General features: G+C 40.0%; 1 protein-coding gene across 1 annotated transcript in view; it reads right to left on the bottom strand.

Moving 5' to 3' along the window:
* Window positions 1–5,623: 5,623 nt before the first annotated feature.
* Window positions 5,624–22,701, bottom strand: part of PM20D2 (peptidase M20 domain containing 2) — a 28,389-nt gene continuing 11,311 nt past the window's right edge. Inside the window, exons 4-7 of the mRNA XM_066612624.1 lie at window positions 17,071–17,225; window positions 15,941–16,073; window positions 14,468–14,575; window positions 5,624–13,076 (exon numbers count right to left, since the gene is read on the bottom strand). Coding sequence (XP_066468721.1) covers window positions 12,871–13,076; window positions 14,468–14,575; window positions 15,941–16,073; window positions 17,071–17,225 — 602 coding nt within the window. The 3' untranslated portion in view covers window positions 5,624–12,870. The remainder of the gene's footprint in view (window positions 13,077–14,467; window positions 14,576–15,940; window positions 16,074–17,070; window positions 17,226–22,701) is intronic.

Below are 22,701 nucleotides of genomic sequence, written 5' to 3'. Positions count from 1 at the left end.
ACTGAATTCCAGGAACACTAGGTGGGAAAGTAACTAGTGCCATGTATCCACACTGAACACTATACTACAAAGTAGCACCAGAGGATTTCAAACCAAAATAGAATTGCAGTTGAAAGACAGAATAGGAGTGTGGCACTACTTCTCTCAGAGTCAGGTATATTTGCATTCAGAGAGCTTTTTAAAAACAAGAATGCATACACAGTATTAAATAATGAAAATACAACTGTACTTATTGACATTCTCACTAGAATCTAGCAAATTTTTTAGTCATGAATTGATGTAGAGAATATAGCTGAAGACTGTACCAACAGAAGGACCTTCTATTCATAGGCAATAATAATGCAGAGGGAGAGTAGCTTAAAGTCCAGGTCTATGTCTCCAAAATAGTGAACAGTGGAACTCAGATCTGTTCTTTCCCCTAACCTTAAATCACAAAATAAATTACTCCTCACATGTGAGACAGTTCCTGAGTTTTAGGACATTTGTTATAAAGCTTTTGGCCATTTTTGCTTAAAATGGTCTTATAAACAAGAATAGTGATAGCATGAACTTGATTACACATTTGCAGAGATTGAGCAATTGAAAACAATTTTAATTTGGGGTTTAAACTTAACCCACAAAACAGCTAGGACAAACAGCTTGAAAGTGTGATACAGATATGTTTACAGCAGCTTATAGAGGTTTTCATTTGCTGAAAACTTAAAATGTTTCTGGAGTATACAGAAACCTTTTAAGAAAAGTCAACTACAGAGGCAGTTCAGAGAAGAAAATACATGGGATTAAAAATGTTCTAGGCAGCATAGGTTTATTTCACTAACATTTTTAGGAACTCAGAGGCAAGTAAAGAACATGTTTACTAGAATCCAAGATATCAAAAAGTAAGGGGAAGGGGGAAAGTTTTTTTTTTAAAGAGCTGTCCCTGGGGACATTTTTATGTCCCTCTTTAACATTAAACATTAAAGATTGGGATCGAGGTCTCTCTGGTTTAAGTTCACCGCTCAATTCTACCACGTGAGCACTAGCTTCACTGATTTCAAACAGGGCTTCTTAGTGGATAAGTATGGATAGCAGAATTCACCAGCTGGGGGTCCTACAGATGCATCTAACTTCCTGAGGCATTCCAGCTGCCTCCAGTTTTCTAGCCAAGACAAGATGCATGGAAAGATGCTGACAGGCTGCAATCAATTTTTGTTTGGATGGGAAGAGGCTGCCTTTTGATGTCTTGCTCAGCATTGTCCTCTCATAGAATGAGTGCTAACTAGGGGTGTATAGTAGAGTTGCATCATACACACATCTAACTTATGTTAATTCAAGAGAAAGACAAATAGGGTGGGCACTTCTGCCCACTGTTCCACAAAATGAACATATTCCCCAAAGTGAACACAAGACACGAATCTGCTGTTTCTTCAGCTGGTCTTAGTTCCCATGTGCCTCTCAGTGTTTAAAGATACATACCAACTAAGTTTGGCTATATGCAATGTTTGCCTTACAAGCTTACTTTACAACCTAATATCTGCATAAGATGAGTCTATCATGTAGAATTGAAACTTCATAAAGCAATTGAAATGCTTCAACTGTCTTAAGGAGTTGTAAAAGCATGTGTTTGGATGCCCCATGGTAGCCAACTATTTTGCACAAACTTTAATGGATAATAATATCAGTAGTGTGTTCTCTGAATCATTTTCACTATAAAGTACCCTTCAGGGGTAGAGAATGACTAAGGGCCCAATCCTATCCAACTTTTCAACACCCATGCAGCCACAAGGTAATGGAACAAATGCTCCTTTTCCTTGAGAAGGCCTCTGTGACTGCCCCTTCACCACAGAATGCAGTGCACACCCACATCAGCACTGGAAAGTTGGATAGGATTGGGCCCTAAACCACATACTTTGCCATAAACGTAACAAGGTCAGGATGCAGCTGATTGAGTTTTCTTCCTATGCAAACAGATGGCTTACTCACTTATGAGTGGTCAGAGCAGGCTTATAAGGCAGGTCTTCCTGAAAAGGGTGAGCCATAAACACAACATCCAGGTCATCAGAAGCACCAGCGTCAATCAGTTTTACTTTGCCTGCTCCCCCTTCGTCTGCTGGAGTACCTATAACGCTGATCTAGAAATAGGAAGAGTGGTTTTCAGAGTCTGCGTTTTAACAGGGCTGAAAGCAATCTGGATGCTTACAATTCACTCACCGGCACATACTCTTTCCCAGCACCCAAAACCCCTTCATCTTGAGAACTAGTGGAAGATGACAACTAAGGGAGCACTTGTGCAAAAGTTCTCAGTTTTGTTTAGATCTCATCTCTGCCTTGAGCACCTTGTGGATAGTTGATAGACTGCCTTTAACCCATTTACAGGATAATCAAAGTACTACCTAATTGATTAAGGGTGCAATCCTAACCCCTTATGTCAGTGTTTTCCAGCACTGACATAAGGGCAATGCAGCTCTGAGGTAAGGGAACAAATAGTCCCATACTTTGAGGAGGCCTCCGTGAGTGACGCCGCTGGCTCCTCCAGGCGCAGCGCCATCCCTGCCGCCTCCACCTCAGGAGCCGCGCACTCAATGGCACGAAGGAGCAGCGGGGGACGTTTAAATGGAACTCTGAGTTCGCGCCGGCGCTAATTGGGCACGCGCCCCCTCCTCCTCCTTCCAGGGGTTCCTGGGAATTGTAGTTCGCTGACCCGCCTCCTGCGCATGCTGTTTCCACGTTGATTGACAGCCGCAGGGATGCATTGCGCCGAAAGCTTCTCTCACGCGGCCACCCACGTGGCTCTCGAAGGGGATCGGTCCGTCTCTCGTCCAATCACCGCGGATCAAGTGCAGCGCTGTTCTCTCTTGGGGGAACAGACAGGCGGTGTGCAAAGGTCGAGCCAGGCTGGCACCAGTACCTGGGCCAGGGTGGATCATTCCTTTTGGAGGATCCGTTTGCACTGCATGCAATAAGCCTGTACGTTGAGTTCACATTGAAAGCTCTGCAAGTCCCAGTTCAGCCCAGCTTCTGCAAACTGGGTGGGAGAGCTTCATTCCTTGCAGGTGCTGCGGAATGGATGGGTGTGCTTGTCGACCATTGGTTTTCAAGCTACCCTTCCCACCTTACCATTTTTTTAATTGTGTGTTGTATGATGGCTTTCCTACAAGAGTCCTCTTCTATGAAATCCAGTTCATAGCTGTCCTTACTGCAAGCAGCCTCAAGCAATCATGGAGTCACAGAAGAGGAATGTTTAAGATAGTGAGATCTCTTGTGCATCAAGAGCTTGCTGCCTCTTTTTGACTTGTTCACTGACAGCAGTTAACCTTTCACAACAGGGAGTATTTAATAAATTATTGCAAATCCTTCGGCTTTGGCACACAGCCTTGCCTGATTAAATGCTGCTCTCAAAACATCACCAGCATAATCCCAAAAGAGCATTATTTTTATTTTCCCGTTTCCTTTTTGTCTCCTGGTATATCTGGAGGGCTCAGCTGCCCAAAGGGCACAGTAGAAGTTTGTCATGCTGTGTGACACACATTAAGATGTTTGTGCCAGATCAATACAGAAAAGAATTGCCACTAAAATCCCATGCCTGTTTACTTGCAGGTATGCAACATACATGTTTTTTGCATTGCAGTCTTCACAATCTAAATTCTCTTTTTTCCACAAAGCTCATTACACTTTGTATACTACAGTCCCTGGAACAGCTCTTCAATTACATATTTTGATTTAGCCATGATAAATTTAATTCCATCTTCACTTATAAAAGGAGTCAGATTTGACACTTCAGTTGCCCTCCGACACATTTGTGTTACTTGTGTCTTTATCAATGATTGCTTTTGAACTGGGGAATTTTCTCTTTACCACATAGAAATTAAATGGTTGCGTGTTTTAATCCTCTTTCCTCACCCATGACCTTGCTTTTGTTTTTCCCCCCGAATTGAAGATACTAATTTTTCTGCACCTTTGTGAACACAAACATAATTTGTGATTTAGGCACAGTATTTATATTTTATTGAATAAACTTTGCAAGCATAAATGTAAAGATCTAATATGCGGAGGTGTTTTGTTTCCAGAAAGGAAGATAGGATTACAGCCCAAGTCTCACTGAACTAAAGGGACTTACTTCTGAGTAAGGCAAACACCATTTTGAAACACCTACTGATATGTGATTCAGCCATTGAAGAACAAGCAAGTCCCTGCACTGCAATTATTCAACCAGCCATTAGACAGGATTCCCTGAAACCAATCTGAAAATCAAGTTGCCAGACTGAACCTCAGAAAGAGAACCCTGTGAAAACTTTCAAGATTTTTCTAACATTTCCAACTGGTTTCCAAAATGCAACTTTGGACATATTTTTCAGTCTTTTCTTCCTCCATTTCAGTTCATCCTAATGCTAGCTCTGCACTTAAGTCCAGACAGCCTTCACAGTATCTAATATCAAGCTAGTTTAGTTGGTTTACCAGTTTACCAACTCTTGAATGTGAGCGGTCAAAAATGTAGAATGGGAAAATGGTGGTGGTCTGAAGCATGTAGAGTAGAATGTTAGTTGCTACAGCTACAGCAGCAAAGTGTGGCAATACTGTTGCCTTAGTGGTCTACCCCAGAACCAGATAGTTGGTTATGCCTCAGCAGGCCCACTAAAAACAGGAAACTAGTTGTGCCTCTTTCAACACAAGAACTGTTTGGGCTGATCGCTCTGATGCTTGGTTGTCTGCTGTCTGCTTATGCCAAAAATAGGAAAACGCTTGCAGAGATTGAAGTTAACCAATGAGTGAAAAGCAACCAACAAGATGCTATATAAAGGTGTAACTCTCCTGTCTAAATTGTTGCTCTCTGAACAGGCTGGGAAAAAGACAGTCCACTTGCAAGTAATAAAAAGAGCCTAGCTCATAAGTCCTCACTGGTCATTTGGAGTATCTCTTTTCCATCCAACCTTATACTGTGTTAAAGCTGAACTTGCCCATCTGTCCATAAGACTAGGCAACAATACTGGATCTGAAATGGGCAAAGGCACCTCAAGTGCCAGGGTCTTGTCCAAGCCGAATCTTTTAAATTTGATGGCAGAGTGTTCCAATGCGCATTTCATGCCCACTGGCTATAGATAAGGGGCAAAAATGGCTAGCCATACCTGGCTTTCTTGCTCTTCTGGCACTAGACTTGTCTAGTGTCCCAGTGACAAGAGGGGAGTTCTGCAACACCATTAAGTCCTGATTGCCACATAAATTGCCAGAAATTTTGCCAACTTCCTTAGAGAGCACTGATGTGATTATGCAGAAAAGCTCCTTTATTGCCTTGCATTAAGTGAGCCCACTGTTTCTCAAAGTGTGCTCCTAGGAGCTCTGGGTCTCCACAAGCCCACCATCTGCCTCCTACTTGGTTTGAGCCAACATTCTGAGGCTCCCTGAGTGTAAAAGGAGTGTAGTTTTGGGAGTGTAAAAGGCTAAGGCGATCAAAAAGTTTAAGAACCGCTGTCTTAACTAATCAGCAATAAAAATTAATATAGTATTCCCCTTTCCAGCTATCAAAGGAGATTACCAGATTCACATGGCCAGGAAAGCTCACTAATTGATAGTGCTCCCTGATACCTTCCACATCTCTTATTTTTAATTTGTATATTGCTTATAACATCTGCAAGAATACAACACAAGATACAATTCAATAATTTTATTTTTACAAGCCAGGAAATACTATACATAGCATACCAGCATAACAGTGAATGTACAAAACAGTCAAGTGATAGCAAATCAGCAGTGGCTCACAAAAAAAAATACCAGTAAAAATACAATATGCTCAGCAAAGTTACTTGCATCAATAGTTGTACTGTAGCACAAATGTTTACCCAAATAAAAATTCCATTTACAGATGACACAGGAGGCTGCTTTAACCCCTAAATATAACTTTTCCTCAAAAATAGTCACTGCAAAACATTGTGTCTGCAAAGATAAAAGCCTTCAGAAGGAATAGATCACCAAACCCTTGAAATATATTTGTGCACCTCGGCTGTCATGTTCGTACAATTAAATCACCATTAAGCCATACATTTTTACTGATCTGACATATTACAGGATTTTGGTGGTTTTTATTTTCTGCATTCTTAAAACTGAAGACAGAAATTTCAAGAGCATACGGGATTTTCTGGAGCAGCAGCAAGGACACTAAAAAGCCAAATACACAATTTATAATACAACAGCCTAAAGTATAATTGTAAAAGCACATTTGTCCTGGGTCATTGTCCTAGATCCAGGAAAAAGACTGGTATCTGATCTGAACTGGCATTCTGTTTAAGAAAGCCTGGGAACAATTGATGCTACCCAACAGTTCAGGAGAATATCAGCCAAATTCCATGGCGTGAAGGTTAACCCTACAGTGTATACTGCAAATGCCACGGGCAGTGGAGTACGTGTGGTAAGCCTGGACAGTAGTGCAGGGAAACCTGTGTCAGACTGAGCCTCCTGACTGGCTTAATTCAGTAGAACCAATGTGGGGCATGGGCATGTGTACTGTATGTTGTTACTGTATGTACTTTAGAGAATTACCCTCATATTTCGGCCTTTACTGATGACATCTTTGCCAAAAAAACTTCCACCACTGGTGTATAAACTACTAGGTAGGAGACAACTCTGAAAAGGTTTAATATTAAAAAAAAATCACAGCAATTGCACATGACGAAGATTGGTGATATTTTAATCAGCAAGACATTCTCAGGAAACATAAGCCTATGGGACAGGCTTATGCCTTCATGCCTCAGTCAGCCACACACACACTTCTTGTCCCACAAAAGAAGGATACCACCCAAGGCTCAGCTATTGCAAGCGATATTGCATCTGGTTGAATTTCAGAAGGCCAAGGACTGTGTGGAAGCACTTACATATGCGGCTATTCTATTCAGCTACCATTTCCTTTAAGAAGGACATGTTCATACCAGGCCATTCACAAGTAACATCAGCATGCCAGCAGCTCGTTCTCTTGCAGCCAGAGACCACTGGTGCACTAATGCTGCAGAGTGCAGACAAACAGCCATCACACTGCTGTTTTTTCAAAAACAAGATAGCAACTGCATGGAATGTCTACGGGTAAGTGCTCCCATGCAGCCTTATTAGGTTTAAGTCAAACCTCTTTTTATCCTATTTGAACATTAAAAGTAACCTACTTAGCCTTTGTGTTAAGTTGAGGGCAATACTATCTATATAGCATGCAATGTTATTGTTTTAAGTTTATTTCATTTGTTTTCCTACGTTGTGCCATGCAAACACAAAAGATATTAACGCAGTGGTTCTCAAACTTTTCCACACTGCATGATGATATGTCACCACCAATATTTCTGTGTTGCTGATCTTTTGCATTTTTTAAATGCAGAAAGTCAGCCTCCAGGGTATGTTCTTGCTGACAAAAACACATCAATCTGCGAGAACATGCTCCAGAGGTGGGCTTTTTGAATTAAAAACGCAAAAGCTCAGCTACCCGGAAGTGTTGGTGGTTCTGGGTGGCATTCCACAGCTTACCAGAAATCAGCTCATGACTCAGTTTGAGAAACACTGTACTAACGTATTAGCAGCTGACAAGTAGATCTAAGAATTTGTCAGATTTTATGCATATACTTCAAAGATCAAATAAAAATTTAGTTATTATAAATTATGTCAAGAAAACTGTAGCCTAGTTAGGGCCAGGACAATCTGTAAATTCCACTAATGTTCACAGTAAATTCAATTGTTCTCTCAGGTGTTCATATAAGGACAGTTTAGGAAGATATTTTCCAGGGAAGGGATGCTATAATCTCACCTGGAAATGTAAGCTACTATACAAAAACTTGCTGCATTCTTCCCCCAAAGCAAGACATTGTGAAAATATCAACATTATAATGGCAAACAACAATAGGCAGAAATAATGATAATAAAATTCCCAAACAGTTGTCACTCAGGAGATTTCCTGAATGTAAGAAGCACAATCCATAATGGATGGGCCCCAACAGAAGGCAACAACCTCACTGCCTTCTAAGACTTGAGTATACAGCTTTAGCTCCTTGCCATCCTAAAGCTGAAAGCCTTGCCCACTGTAAACAGTCTGCAGGCAGATAGTATCAGAATTTAGTGTTCTATAAGAAGGTAGAGTTCAATCGATGTTAACACTTTAATATCTCCCCCACACCATGCTTATGTAGCACAAGTATGGCCACTTTGAGCAAAGCAACAGTTGAGCTCAATGAAATACTGAGTCCACCTTTGGTACTAAGAGGGTTCAATCGCAAGTAAAGCTTACACAATGGCTGGGGCACCTTTACAAGTGCTTTAGAAGCCCTTAGTCCCGCTAGACTGGGTACTAATGGCTCCTATCACCCCACTGTCACAACATGACCCTGTTTCCTGGAGAAAAGTAATCCTTCAGAACAACCTTCTCTCCTGAAATTAATTACAACATCATTTAATTTGATGTCAGTCAAAATGGATCAAATAACATTAAAAATACCGAATTAGATTGACATTTTGTTTGAGACAAAAGGGGTAAAGTAACAAAAAGTGTTGTTATGCACGTGTGTGTGATTCTTGTCCAACTTCTGTGCCAAATCATTACAAAACAATATGTATGAAAATCTCCTGACAGAAATAGTAGAAAAATGTAATACTGCATTTCATATGGACATATATGCTGATATGGACAAAGAGTAATAGATCCATTAATATCAGCAGAGGTTTTGCTATTAACTTCAACAGAATGTGGACTTTTGAAGGCATCCTTTTGTTGGACCAACTGACAGATGAGAATACAAAGCTGACATTCAGAGGAAAACTCTTTGAAGCACAATCATAAGCATATTCACTCATGAGCAAGTCCCAACTGTGTCCAATGGGATTTACTCCTAGGTAAGCATGCACAGGATTGCAGACTTAGGCAAATGAGAAGACATAGTGAAGAAATGGGTAACACAAAAAAGTTGTGGAGATTGTTCCTTACACAGCACCATAACTGAATGGTCAACTTTCCTGAAAAGGACAGGAAATAAGAGTGCTTTCTTGTGCCATAAAGTTCCTCAGATGTATAAACTGGAGTAAGACAGTAGACAACACAGGCCACGGTGTGTTGGTTTCTCAAGTTGTAATACGAGATCAGAAGATATGCCTAATACACCAATCACCTTAATTAGAAGACAACTAATCATAGGAGTTCAGAGAATCAAGGATCTAAAAGAGTTGGTGTTTTGAGTTATTTGACATTTATAGTTTACAGAAGTGCAAGATTACACAACTAAAGGAACAATGAACTTACTATATGGTGAAAAATCCTTGTTTTCATATGTATGAATGTACCTCAGACTACAGCACTGGAGGAACATGGGGGAATACATGTGTAAGAACACCCCCCCCCCAAGTATAAATATTTTATGGCTCACACTAAGCTTTCCCTGAAGGTAAAAAAAATAAAAATAAACAAATATGCAAACTCACCCTTAGTGATAATGAAAACAGGATTATTCTCATTTTGGATTCTGAACAGTAAACAGTAGGCAGGGTTCTTGTATATTCCCTTATTTTACACTGTGAGAAGAACTATGCTTGGCTGATGTAACTGATCTCTTGCTGAACTGTAAAAAAAGTTGGTTTGATGGCCACAGCTTGTACTACATAGCATAAACTATAAAGGGATGTGAACAAGGAGGGTAAAAATAAGTAAATGAGAAACATTTCTCAGCACTATATTGTTAAGTAGCACTTAGACACGTTATCTTACCCTTTTACTCCAGGTAAGCTCCCTGAGTCTTCTGAACCACTCCTGAGGGTCAAGGGATCCTCTACAATGGTGTGGGATGGTGTTACAGGATAAGGTAGAAATCTCTGAAAACCTTATGTAGGGAACGTATCATCCTATTCCACATTATCCTATTTTGGAGATATCACAAAATGCTTTCTTAACTCCTAACTGCTGCTTCAAACCCACACTCCCTCATGAAATTAGATCTTCAATGAGTTACCACTTTATCAAACCAGTCATATAGGATACATGGTGCAGACCTCTGTACAGAGTAGGGGTAAGACTTTTCCATGGTTTTGAGAACTGCCTAGTTGAGTCTTAGTCAAGGGATGATAGCTATACTAAGCTTGCTTTGCTTAGTATGTCTCCTTAAGTTTGGGAAGGGCCATGACAGTTGTAGAACACATGAAATTCCTGGTTCAATCTTTGGCATTTCTGAGTAGGGGAGAAAAAAATTCCTCTCTGAAGCCCTGGAAAGCTGCTATCACTCTGTGTTGATATTATTTGTCCATCTAAGTCAGTACTATCAGTGTAAGGCAGGATCCTATGATCCACATAAACATGGCAAAATCTTACCTCAAATTGTTTAGGGCTATTTTGAACTATTCAAGTTCTGACCCTCCTTCCCTTATACTTGGTACACCTGTAGCTCCCACCCTGATTATATAGTGCCTGTCTTAAGCACAACCAGTAAGTTCAGAGATTGAGGATTAGGGTCTCCACAAAATTCTACATCCATTACATCCATTACTCCAAGCTATGCTTATCATTGCTCTAAGGTTGGATTCAAATATAATGCTAAGCCATGGTTTAGTGCTAGTACCACAAGCTTGGTCTCATGCACTGACACTTCAAAACTGAAGGGAAAAAATAAGCAGCTTCTATTTGTTTAACTGCGACTTGTTAAAAGCATCCAAATTTGTTCTAACCACAGTTGTTGAACAAGCCGGGATATCAAACTGGCAGGTGCTTAACGGAACACTTCTATGTATGGTAGAAGCCCCAATTCTGGTGCAGAGAGGGATGCCTCCTTCTTGAAAAAAACTTCTCCAATTTTTCTCAATCAAGCAAATGCAAGTGACATTCCTGCTGTTTTGGAAATCGTATCTGTAAACAAACAAGTTCTAGAAAAAAATGCCCATACCAAACTTGACTGCTTGATCCCAGGAGAACTTGTCACCTTCTGATGGCCTATAGTTCTCCATTCCGGAAAGTAATAACCCTGGAGTTGCAAAATAAAACAACTTTGAATGTGCCCAACATTGTGATGGTATTGCATCCACCAGGAAGTTGCCAGGTCCAATAAAGAGATTCCTATCCAACTTCCTGTCATGCACCAGAAGATCAGAAATTCAACTTTGCCTCTTAGTACTTGAACAGTATGAAAAGACTAGATGTATATGTATTCTGAATTGTACCACGGGTCAGAAACAACGAACTAGTTCATACCTGAGGGAATCTGTTTAAGTAAAGAGCCTTAGCAGTACCTTCTCAACCATCTGCCAAGCTAGCTTGAAATCTCAGCACCCTTAAGAAGACCTGTGACAAGGCTGGCTACTACACAACTGCAAAGTTGGCTCAAACCAGCATACCTGAGCTACAAAGCTCGCTAAAGCTCAGCTCTAGAAGTGTGACTATTTAGCCTTGCTTGAACTCTTCTCATTTGCTGCCCCACCACAGTTCAACATCCCAGGTCTACTTCTTTTCCTTGTTAGAGGTAGAAAAACTGGACAAATGGAGAGGTGGGGGCTGGTGTCCCCCTAGATTAGACTTTCTTCATAGGACTGCCACCAATTGGCCAGATTACAAATCCATTCATAACTCTCACCAACAACACATTTAGCATACCTCATGCATACTATTTTTGTGTTAAGAGATCTTCCAAAGAATATACTATTATCTCAACATCACTTGGGTACTGATAAAGATCTCACAATGAAGCCAAACTTCAACAACATTATAAGCAATTAATAACAGGAATATAAATATGGAACAAAATTAAGGTGCAAACATTGTCTAAGGATTCCTACATTTGTTGCAATCCCAGATAGTTGATTTCTTTTCCTGAAGCACAACAAAAACCCAAAAGAAAAAGGACATGTTGCTTACCTGTAAGTGTAGTTCAAGTGGTCATTTGTACAGACACATGTAGTGAAGTTCTGCACATGGGCAGAGTCAGAGTTGGAAGTTTACAGAGCTTTGCTGAACATTTTATCCCCTACCCTCAAGAGGCGAAACCCTCTGCACACTGTGTGCTCTTGAGGGCAGGAGAACACTGATGTCCCTCAGTTTGAGAATCATTCCCCAAGTTCAAACTGTAGCACTTTAAGAGAGAGTCCACAACTGGAGTCAGACATGCATAGAGGACAGTCTTGCATCTGCCAAGATGACCATTCAAAGAACTATAATTTCAGGTAAGCTGCTTTCATCTGAATCTTCTGTATATGTGGAACTTCTAAGAAATACATGTGACTTGGAAATGGTGTTGAACACAATTGGAAGGCTTGGAATCCTACCTACTACATTGTGAAATATCACAAAAGTGATAAGGTGATTGCGATTCAAAAAAGTTCAGATTATCAAGAGGAAAACGCTGTTAATACCCAAATGTTGAATGCCTTGCTGCAAGCGTGAGGGATTTTGGAACTAGAAGTCATTTCTGACTTAAAACTCTGGGCACTATTGCGAACAACCCATCAACCTTTGGCTTCTATGTCATAGAAATTTTTGCTTGTGTATGTAAAGATTACGTAATTACATTAGCTTTTCCCAATTGTTTCCATTTGGTTTTATATACAGTAAGTGAAATATGCAACGCCTCTCTCAGCTGCTCAGTAAGAGAACAGCTGCTATGAGGAAAAGCCAGCTTTACTTTCTAGCCATCATACTCTCAATTCAAAAATTGTCTTGCAGAAATTTGCAAAGCTAAGCTATTTCAATCACTGCAGAAAATCTTGTAATTCTGCCTGCCAAATTAAGACAACTACATGAGAATAACATTTGAGAAATATACTGAGGTCACTTAGTTGTGCCACTCAAATGTCAGCAACTTTCCAGCTCTAAACATTTCCTAGAATTCAAGTAGAGCAATTCCAGACTTTTGATTGAGTTTAAATGCACTGCACTGATTGAGTTTAAATATACTGCATGCTTCAATGAGATGCACATGCTGCTCCAATACCAAGGACAGATCCTTTTCCATCTTCAGGTGTATTCAAATGGCCTTCCTCTTTCAGCTTCACCATTCTGAAATCTTCTCTAATTTTTTCCAGCAGATCTGGCTTGAATATAACATCCAAGGCAGTCATTGCCAAAGCTTTAGCTGTCCTCAAGGCATAGAACTGAGCTTCTTCTGACCCTAAGGTAAATTAAAACACAAGGTGAGAGCAAAAAGGAATCAAAATACCTGCCAAAAAAATACAGGGGGAATGGAAAGCAACAGTAAGAAAAGTTAGTACACTTTATCCCTCAAGTATTTCCAGCAGTATGTATTAAACATACGTATATGTTGTCTTTCAAATCTAAACAATCTGTGATGGCTCAACATTTCAAAATACTTTAAACACAGTATCAAGAATACAACTGAAATAATATAACAAAGAATTCTCTTTACAGATTCTCTTAAGAGTATACTGTGTAGCTATTCTGCAGCCTTAAACATGCTCTTCAATAAGCCAGGAGGGACTCTTTCATTTAGTTGTCAATGTTAAGAATGTTTATGTAGTACATTTCAACAAAAAGAATGATTTACATAGCAATAGGAAAGAGAAAATAGTTTCATATCCCAAAGGGCTCAAACTAAAGAAGCAGAAGACAATCAGCAACAGCCAATGGAGTGATGCTATACTGGGTTGAACAGGGACAGTTATTCTTATAACTGCCCCCATAACAGACCCACCACTTTTAAAAGTTTCCTGTTTGTCCAGGTAGAGATTTGAGATGGGTTTGAGCATCTTTACTGCTTCAATGCAACAAAAATATTTTTGGCCATTAGCAAAGATGTTGACAGTCAGTCCTGCTATTTTTCCTGAATCTAACTGCCACATTTTATTCCAAATTTATGCTGAATTTACTGCTGTATCTTAACTCTGAAAGGATTTGTAAACAAATTTTTCTTGGAAAAAGCAAGTACAATTTGAAACATGTCGAGAAACTAGCCTCAATAAATCTCTTGGATCACCAGCTATTCCAAACTGTATCCATGCCACAGTATCTAGCGATTTCCTGAAAAAGGCATAAACAGATTTTACTGAGGCAGGTTCCCTTCTAGAAAATAACTAGAGCAGTGATTTTCAAGCTTTTCCATCTCACAGCCCACTGACAAGGTGCTGAAATTGTCAAGGGACACCATCAGTTTTGGTTTGTTTTTTTTTTATATACAATTGATAAAGCACACCATGCTGCTGGTGGGAGGTTCACATTCCCTAATGGCCCTACTAGTAAATGACCCTCTCCCAAACTCCCATGACACGCATGCAGACCATTCGCAGCACACTGGTTGAAGATCGCTGAACTAGAGTATGAGTTTACAATATTGCAAACGTAGGTTTCAAGCGCCTGTTTTAGCGTGGTTATCACTCAGTCTAATCCACTTCACAGGGTAATTGTAAGGTTAAATAACAAACTAATTGAAGAGACAATATGACAGGAATGTAACAAGTAAAGAGTTCCATGGAGCGTCACTGTAATATTCACACTGGCTTTTTTAAAGAGAAAAACAGTGAGGTATCTCACTTAACACATACTAACCTGCAGCTGTTGTGTACTGCTCAGTATGGTTCAATGCTTCAGAGCCAATATAAAAATAGGGATGAATCCCAGGAACAACAAAGGTCACATTTCCAAAGTCAGTAGAACCTAGGGAAGAGGCCAAACCTTTCAGATTTTAAGAGCACAAACCCTAGAAGGGCTACCAACAACTTAATCTATATACTTAATCCCAGGCTGTGTGCCCTCTGCACTGAGAAGTTCTGATCTTATATTTAAGGAAATAATATACTGTGAGAATTGTGCAATTCCACATATTTGCTCATATTGAATTATTCTCTTCTGTGTTTAAATGACAGCTTTGCTAAGATTTTTGTTTTCTCCCTGTGGCTGTTATTCCATATACAGGTTCAAAGAAAATTTTTTAAATGTGCAGAATTAATTCAATTTTATTTTCTTTCAAACTTGGTTTTCAAAGTCTGGTTTTCCACATATGTCCAACAATATGTGTTGATACGCTTAATACAGTACCTCAGTGTTCTTCAACCTGTGGGTCGTGACCCCAGTGGGGTCACAAAACCTTGTTGGGGGGGTCACAGCAATCTAGCAGCAACCTTTTACACTGTGTGCCAGAGGGCTTAGATCCAATCCAATAATGGTACTGTCTTATCTAAACAGAGTTCTTGATGTAATCCTGCACAGCCTCTTCTTGCTATCTTCCCCCCAGCTCCTAACGTCAGCTCTGCTCAGGCTAGAGCTGCTACCTCCCAGGATTATTGTAAAGACAAAAAGGGGGAAATGGGGCGGGCAGAGAATGGGCAGTGCAGCCCTGGGAGGGCAGCAGGACTGGTGTTGGTGGTCCCCAGTCTCATTATTAATTGGGGTGTTGGAATGAAAGGTTGAAGATCACTGTAGTACACAAAAACTAGCAGTTCTTAATTTTGAAGGGGGGAGGGGCAGTATTTTATAAAAATACTCTACATGTCTTTCTAGACATGGGCAGGAGGTCTGGTCTAGAGGGTAGAACCTCGGTTTGCCTCAAGATAACATCTGAAGGTCGCCAGTTCAAGGCCACTGGCACCGGTGAGACCTTGAAGCAGCTGACAAGCCTAGCCGAGTTATTCCACCTGCTCTTTGGCCGCTGTCAGCCTGTGTGGGAGGAAAATGGAGGCCAGAATGCAATACCAGATCATAAAATATCCATCTGTAATGTTGTGGTTCTTGAAAGACAGAAACTTCTTCAATTGTAAAAACCCCTATTGGGAATTAGTATAGCCTGGCTATGTAAACCACCTTGAATTAAAGTCTGATGAGAAATCTGAGGACCAAGAAAGACGGTATATAAATACCTGTATTATTATTATTATTATTAGAACAAATGTAAGAAATATTAGTTTTATTCATGAGCAGAGCAGAAGACAGTAAGATAACACAGAAAAGTAGCAAAATACAGGCAAAGTGTTCTGGAGTGAAAGAACTTGAAAGGGTGTGAACATGGAAGAATTTCAATAATACCTGACAGCCCATTCAAATTGTTATCCGAGATGAACTCCATGCCAAGCTTCTTTCCATTCTCAATGTAAGCTTTTTCCAGGCTCTTGTTAGGAAGTACATTATAATAATCATGTGCCCCACCTTTCAATTCCACCTAGAAAAGAGATATACATTTGGGTTTTCAAAAAAGTACCAGATCCAAACTGAATTAAAGGGCTTACAATGCAAACATAAATGCATGTTTTACTCAGAAGCAAACCCCACAATTTACTCTCAAAGGCCATAATCCTATACACACTTACCTAGGAGCAGGTCCCATTATCAATGGGACTTGCTTCTGAGTAGACACACATAGGATTGCACTGGAAGTGTGCACAGAAGCTTTAGTAATTGATTAGGGGTATTCTTCCCCCTCAAGGTTCAAAGCCTACAGTTATGGAACATGAATGCCACATTATCATTCAGAACAAGAAAGGAATGTTTTATTTCCAGCTCATATTTTGATTTGAATTTTTTTTCCAAATCATAATGAAAATGGAGAATGTCACTTTCAAAATGTAAAAAGGAGCCTCCTGGCAGACCAACATCCTAATTGTAGGTATGGAAGAAAGTTCCACCGAAATTATTCAAGTACAACCTTCAGGATCTGAAATGTCAATTCTTTATGCCTCCTTGCATTATAATTACAAAAAACCCTTCAGAAATGAACCAGCAGGTTATTAAATATAAATAAAAACAAGAGCATTTCTTTGCAGGTTTAACAATACATAAATTACAATTATGTATTTATTATTATTTATCGGATTTATAATATCTGCCTAATCTGCCAAAGGGCACCCAAGCCAGCTGCATTAGTCAGCACTTCCAAAAATTTTAATAAAGCTGACACAATACTACTGCTATGTCCAAAATACCATCTAGGCAGTGGTATGAATTCAACGTGGCTTAAATCTGGTCAGTTCAGAACTACTACTGTATGAAGAATATGACACAACAAGTTTACACTTAGTTGCTAAATAAAGTTGCTAAACAAAGAAACTAAACTCTCAATTAAAGTATTTTAATTAGTTAAGATGCATTTTAAGTTTTATTTGAAAAACAGCTTATATTATACTTTAAACAGGATTTTGGTCAACTGTTAAGAACCTTACATCACATCCAGTGGCCAGAGCTGCAGCTTTAAAACAGTTTTCTGCTTTCTCAGTGAGGACAGAGAGTTCTCTTAATGAGGGTGCACGCAAGTAAAACTCTAATTCAGCATAAGAGGGGATGATATTAGGTTTCACACCTCCATTCTTTATTATACCTATAAGAGAAAAATTATTTCACTGAAATTTGAATCATGCAGTAATTTTCTGATGAATCTGTCATTACAGCTAAAAAACAGAAAAATCACACAAGTTTTATGTACCTTGTATCTCTCTATTCTCCAACAGATCAAGGGAAAAATTCTGAAGATGCATTTCTGTTAAGAGGGGAAATCCCTTGTATTGAAAAGTTGCTTCTTTTATTTCAATCCAAGAAGGCAACAGTAGGTTTGTGTTTATAGTCTATCTCCCCCCCACTGCCTAAAAGTTGAAAAAAGTCTTGCTGGAACTGGAAAAAGGAGATTAAGTGAGCAGTAACAAAGAAGCTAAACATATGTTACCAGAGCAGAAAACTTGACACATAAAACCATCACATTCCAACTCATGGCAGTTTATTCCAAGTTTGAATTCAAACAGGGAACAATTTAAAGTGTGTTTATGCTGCTATTTTTAATTAGCAGTAAACCTTGTTATACTTTTTCTGATACTTTTCATCCACACAGCATACCAATATGAAATGGGAGGACCATACTGCATTAGCTGTCATACAATACTCGCTGTCCATGACCAAAAGAAAGTGACAACAGACATGAAAATACAGGTGTGCCCTTTCATCTACGGGGTTCCGTTACAGAGCTTCGCTCCCCTTGCTTCCAGAGGGGTTTCTGAGGTCAGCTATTGAAATAACGCAACTTCCGGTTTCTCCAGGAAACAGGAAGTGATGTTTTTAATGCCTAAGGTTTTAAATTCTCCGACTTCACAGAAAAACCAGAATTTCAATAGATGAGCTTAGTCTGAGCTTGGCAGAGGTTGGGAACAGACATTTTATTTTTTTTATACAGGTATTTATATACCACCTTTCTTTGGTCATCAGATTTCTCCTCAGACTTTAATCGAAGGCGGTTTACATAGGCAGGCTGTTCTAAACCCCGTAGGGATTTTTACAATTGAATAGTTCTAGTCTTTCATAGAACTCCTCGTTCCAGCTGGATTCCTTCCCGGTCTGGTCTCTCTCTGGCCCTTCCCCTCCCATGCACCTCTTGATGGCAACTCCTCTCTGCCACCTAGGGTCAGCTCATCAGTATATCAGCGTGTCATCAGTTCTTGGGGTACTTCCGGTTGTTTTGAACTGGCAGCCTCAGATCTTCAGGCATACAAGACGGCAGCTCTACCAACTGAGCCAGTCATCCCCGGCCTCTGCTAAGCTCAGAAATCCCTCTGCCTCCGGAGTGGGCAGATATGGGGGAATGCTCACTGGAGGGGCCCAGAACCTGATCTGTGGATAACTGAACCCATGGATACAGGATTTGTGGATATTGGAGCCCCCTGTACTCAGATTCTTGACATAAATTCTTAGAAATTTTTCACCAAGCTTCCAGTTTTGGACAATACAAATATGAACAATATTCTCACCATGTTCCTTCAAAAGTATTTTGTTTTTTCAAGTTTTAAGCAGAATTTCATAAGAGAAAGTTTCTTTGAAACTGAATATCACAAAAACCAACGCAGTGCCCAAGCCAAATACAAATAAGAATTTGCTTTGGAAGTAGAAGGCTTCTCCCTATTTCCCTGGATTTCTCCAAAATCTTGCATCAAAGAATGACACAAAACTAACGTGAAGCTACATTAGAATAATATTCCCAAAGTCAAAATTAACAGTACATCAGGCAAAAATGTAAGAGCCAGAATTTAGTCAAAAATGCCAATACTGGACACGATATTTACAAATTTGCCTAAAGCATATCTTAGAATTCATTAGAATCAATGATATTTGGAGAAAATCTGTCTGTCACAATCATAGGCCCATGTACAAATTCTGTATCCATTTTGGTTAATACCAAAGAAGTTCCAGGTCTCCAAACCTTGCCATCCTCTTCCCAAACTATATATTGGAAAAAGATGTTCTCTACCTTTCCCTCAAATGCAATTTGAGCTTTTCAGTGAAAAATTATGGCAATACTAATTCTGATAAAATATTGTGCGAGACATCAAGCATATATTTTAGACAAATGAGTTCACTGTCAGCGGACAAACTTTAAAGGAGTATAGTGTGTTCCCATGTTAAAACAAATTCTTGCTCAGATAAAAACTGAAGTGTCCAAACAATTCTTTTAATGACAAATTCTGATCAGAACATCCTGTTCTTTCTAAGGTGGTCTAGATTACTATCAAATCGTTATAACTCATGGTACCCTGACCTAAAAATGTACGCTCAATATTGAAATTGCTGTTTTCTCAAATAGAGGCATGCCTCTGTATTCGCAGGGGTTCCCCCTGTGGTTACCTGAAACTACACATATGGGTGAATGTGTCGTCGTCCCCCCCACTCTCAGGAGCTGAGGGAAGCACTGCTTCCCTTGCCTCTGGAGGGCCTTCTGAGCTCAGCAGAGACCGCTGACTGCTGGGCTCAGACTGAGCTTGGCAAATGAAATAATGTAATGTCCCATTTCTCCATGAAATGACTTTTTTAATGCCTTATAAGGTATTAGGTGGCCCAGGGAAGCGAGACCCGTAGATGCGCCCCCCCCATACAATTGCTCTTAGTTTATTCCAAGTTGCTAAATCCCAAGACTTACCTGGCCTCTAGAATCTGCTATAGTTAGAGCTGTTCTTAAACGTTTTTACTTTTTGCAGATTTCATTTTTTTCAGATTTTAACCAACTGTACTAGTGCTTGGATTGTTTGCCACTGTTTAAATGTTTCGTGCAAAAGATTCTGATTAGCTCTTCGGGTGACAGAAAAAGTTAAATTCTAATCATCAATAATGTTATTATAAAGGCAAATGCTCTGTGTGTGAAATAAATGCGTCAGTTAAAAATCAATAAAGCTACTCCAGCTGTACTGTTTAAACAGTACATGTTCAAATGTGCTAACCATGTTCAAATGCGAAATGAACCAGTACATGATCGAATGTGCTAATCCATCAAATTCATGTGCTAATCCATGTGCTGATGCCTCTTGCAGCATTTTTTAAAGAGTATGAACTACTGTTTGATTGGGAGAGCCACAAAAATGGAGTGAAAGTGTGCAAGATACAGCAACTCCACTCTTAATATCAACAGGGCATGACCTCTGTTTCACTATTAGATTCAAACTATTGTGATTCAATAGTTAGAAGAGAAAACCTTGGTAAGGCAGAAATTGGATGAAATGAGATATGGAAAAAAGAAAGCAAGATAAAGATCCTTAAGTGCAATCTTGAGATACTTAAATTCAAGCCGATTATACATATTTCTTTCTCTATTCAGAGGAAACATTCTCTTGAAGAGATCTTTATACAACATCCAAAGCTTACATCCTAACCCATCCCTCTAGAACAGTGGTTCTCAAACTGGTGGGTCATGACCCACCAGTTCGTGTAACACTTCCCCCGTCCCTTTAAGGGGTGGGGGAAGAGGAGCGAGGCAGCGACGTGATCCCCATGATCACGTCACTAAGGGGGGCGAGGGGGGTGCTTGTGACGTACTTTGTATAATTTAGGGCCGCAGCAGGAGGTGTGGGGCTTCTGTTGCAGGTTCCAAGCGTCAGGGAGCGCTGTGGAGGGCTGTGCAGGGCTCCCCACACCTCCTGTAGCCTGCTGCAGCCCTACATTGTGCAAAGTCACAATGCTATCCCCTTAGGGATAGCGTCGGGGAGCACTGCGGAGGGCTGTGCAGGGGTCCCCACACCTGCTGCAGCCCTACATAGTACAAAGTAAGTCACAAGCACCCCCCCTCGCCCCCCTGGGGATTGCTTCTCTGCCCTAGCCCCTCCCCCACAAGTACTTACTGAGGGAGTAAAGATCCTTCAAAGTTTGAGAACCACTGCTCTAGAAGATATGTTGATTACTTGCTGATTGGGTAAGAGGCACTTTTTCAAGTGGGTGCTCCTTTTTTTTTTTAGCAGGGGGAGAGTAACTGGCCCTCCTCACCACAGCAGTGTCTGTTCTAGCGGCTGTCTGCTGGTATTCTTTTGCATATTTTTAGATTGTGAGCCCTTCTGAGACAGGGAGACATTTAGTTATTTGATTTTTCTCTGTAAACCGCTTTGTGAACTTTTAGTTGAAAAGCGGTATATAAATACTGTTAATAATAATAATAATATGTCTCTTTATAATGCAGATCCTGTGCATCAGAAGTCAAACAGCTGTGTCTGTCCCTATACAAATCATAACATCTTGAAAACAAACAAGACAGCAATGAAGTACATGCAAAATTAAACTGTTTAATAAATAATGGAATGAGAATGGCATTATGATTATTCATCAGAATGGTGAAAACCCCAGATCTTGAAAGAGTAGATGCTCTAATTCAAAAGAGTAAAAGGCTATTCCTAGCCATTTCCATTCTTATGCAGGGTACATGAGTTGTGCATTTAAGATTTGAGGCAAGAATATGAGCTCCCAATTCCCTGGTATTAAATATGGTGACAACAAGCAGACAATATGTTAAATGTATATACAACCTGCATGTAAGAAAGGCAAGAAAAAACAAATCTTCTAAATCAATTCTTCAGGAGATTAAAAGATTTAGGGAGAACATTAATACTTTGAGGCTCATTACTAGACAGCTTCTGCCATCCTTAAGTAAAATATCAATTATGTCAGGTGCACTTGAAGGGAGGAACTAGATTCTAAGAAGTGCACATCAGAAAAAATTCCCTCAAAAGCACCCCCCTACAAGCCTCTCTGGAGGGCTGTGGAGCACTCTGGAACCAGGTGGGATGGGGCAAAAAGGCAAGTAATAAAAAATGAGGTAGAGGCCTCTTCCCAAAGAGGCAGCTTGAACCAGGTGCCCTCCACTCAATTTCTTGGTAACTGCTCTTTTCCCCAGCAGATCCTTCATCCCCACCCAATTCCTGATGCATTGTGGGAGATGCTGGAATTTGTTGTGGAAACCAACTTCCCTTGAGGGAACTTTCTTCTGCACCTGCTTTTCAGAATCCAACTCAATGTGTCAGAAATAACCAGCAACACTGACATTCACGTGAATCCCCAAACAAAACTGAACACTTGAACACACGAAAAATCCTTTAAATGTCACACTAGCAGTTCATAATGTACTTTTTCACCTTATAATGTACCTCTTCCATCAGTTCATCCCACAGCACTAGCACTTTTAAAAACCTGCAAGCAGGTGGGCAGGAACAGTTGCATGGATGTTTTCTATAGAACTGAAGTCCAGATAAAGACACTTCCAGTTGTGTTCCTGCTGCTTATAGGCACCACGTATTGCAATATCATGATTAAAGTTAATTTAAGACAGACCAGGGCCCACAGTAAATGCTTTTTTAAAATTTTCATACTGTATTAAGAACTTTATTCACAGCTTCTTAGCTAAATGCTATTGCATCCTAAAACCAGAGGAATCACATTTTTACCAAGTAACTTGTAAAGTTCATCACATGCAATATACCCTTAAGACACCAATTAACCCAGGTAAATATATTTATGTTGTTAAAAAGACTCAGTTAGTTGTTACCCAATGTAGCCAGAAA

This window comes from Tiliqua scincoides, chromosome 1, assembly GCF_035046505.1.
Source record: "Tiliqua scincoides isolate rTilSci1 chromosome 1, rTilSci1.hap2, whole genome shotgun sequence".
Lineage (NCBI taxonomy): Eukaryota > Metazoa > Chordata > Lepidosauria > Squamata > Scincidae > Tiliqua > Tiliqua scincoides.
Note: the sequence above shows the minus strand (reverse complement) of the source record. Positions and strands in the feature narration are given on the sequence as shown.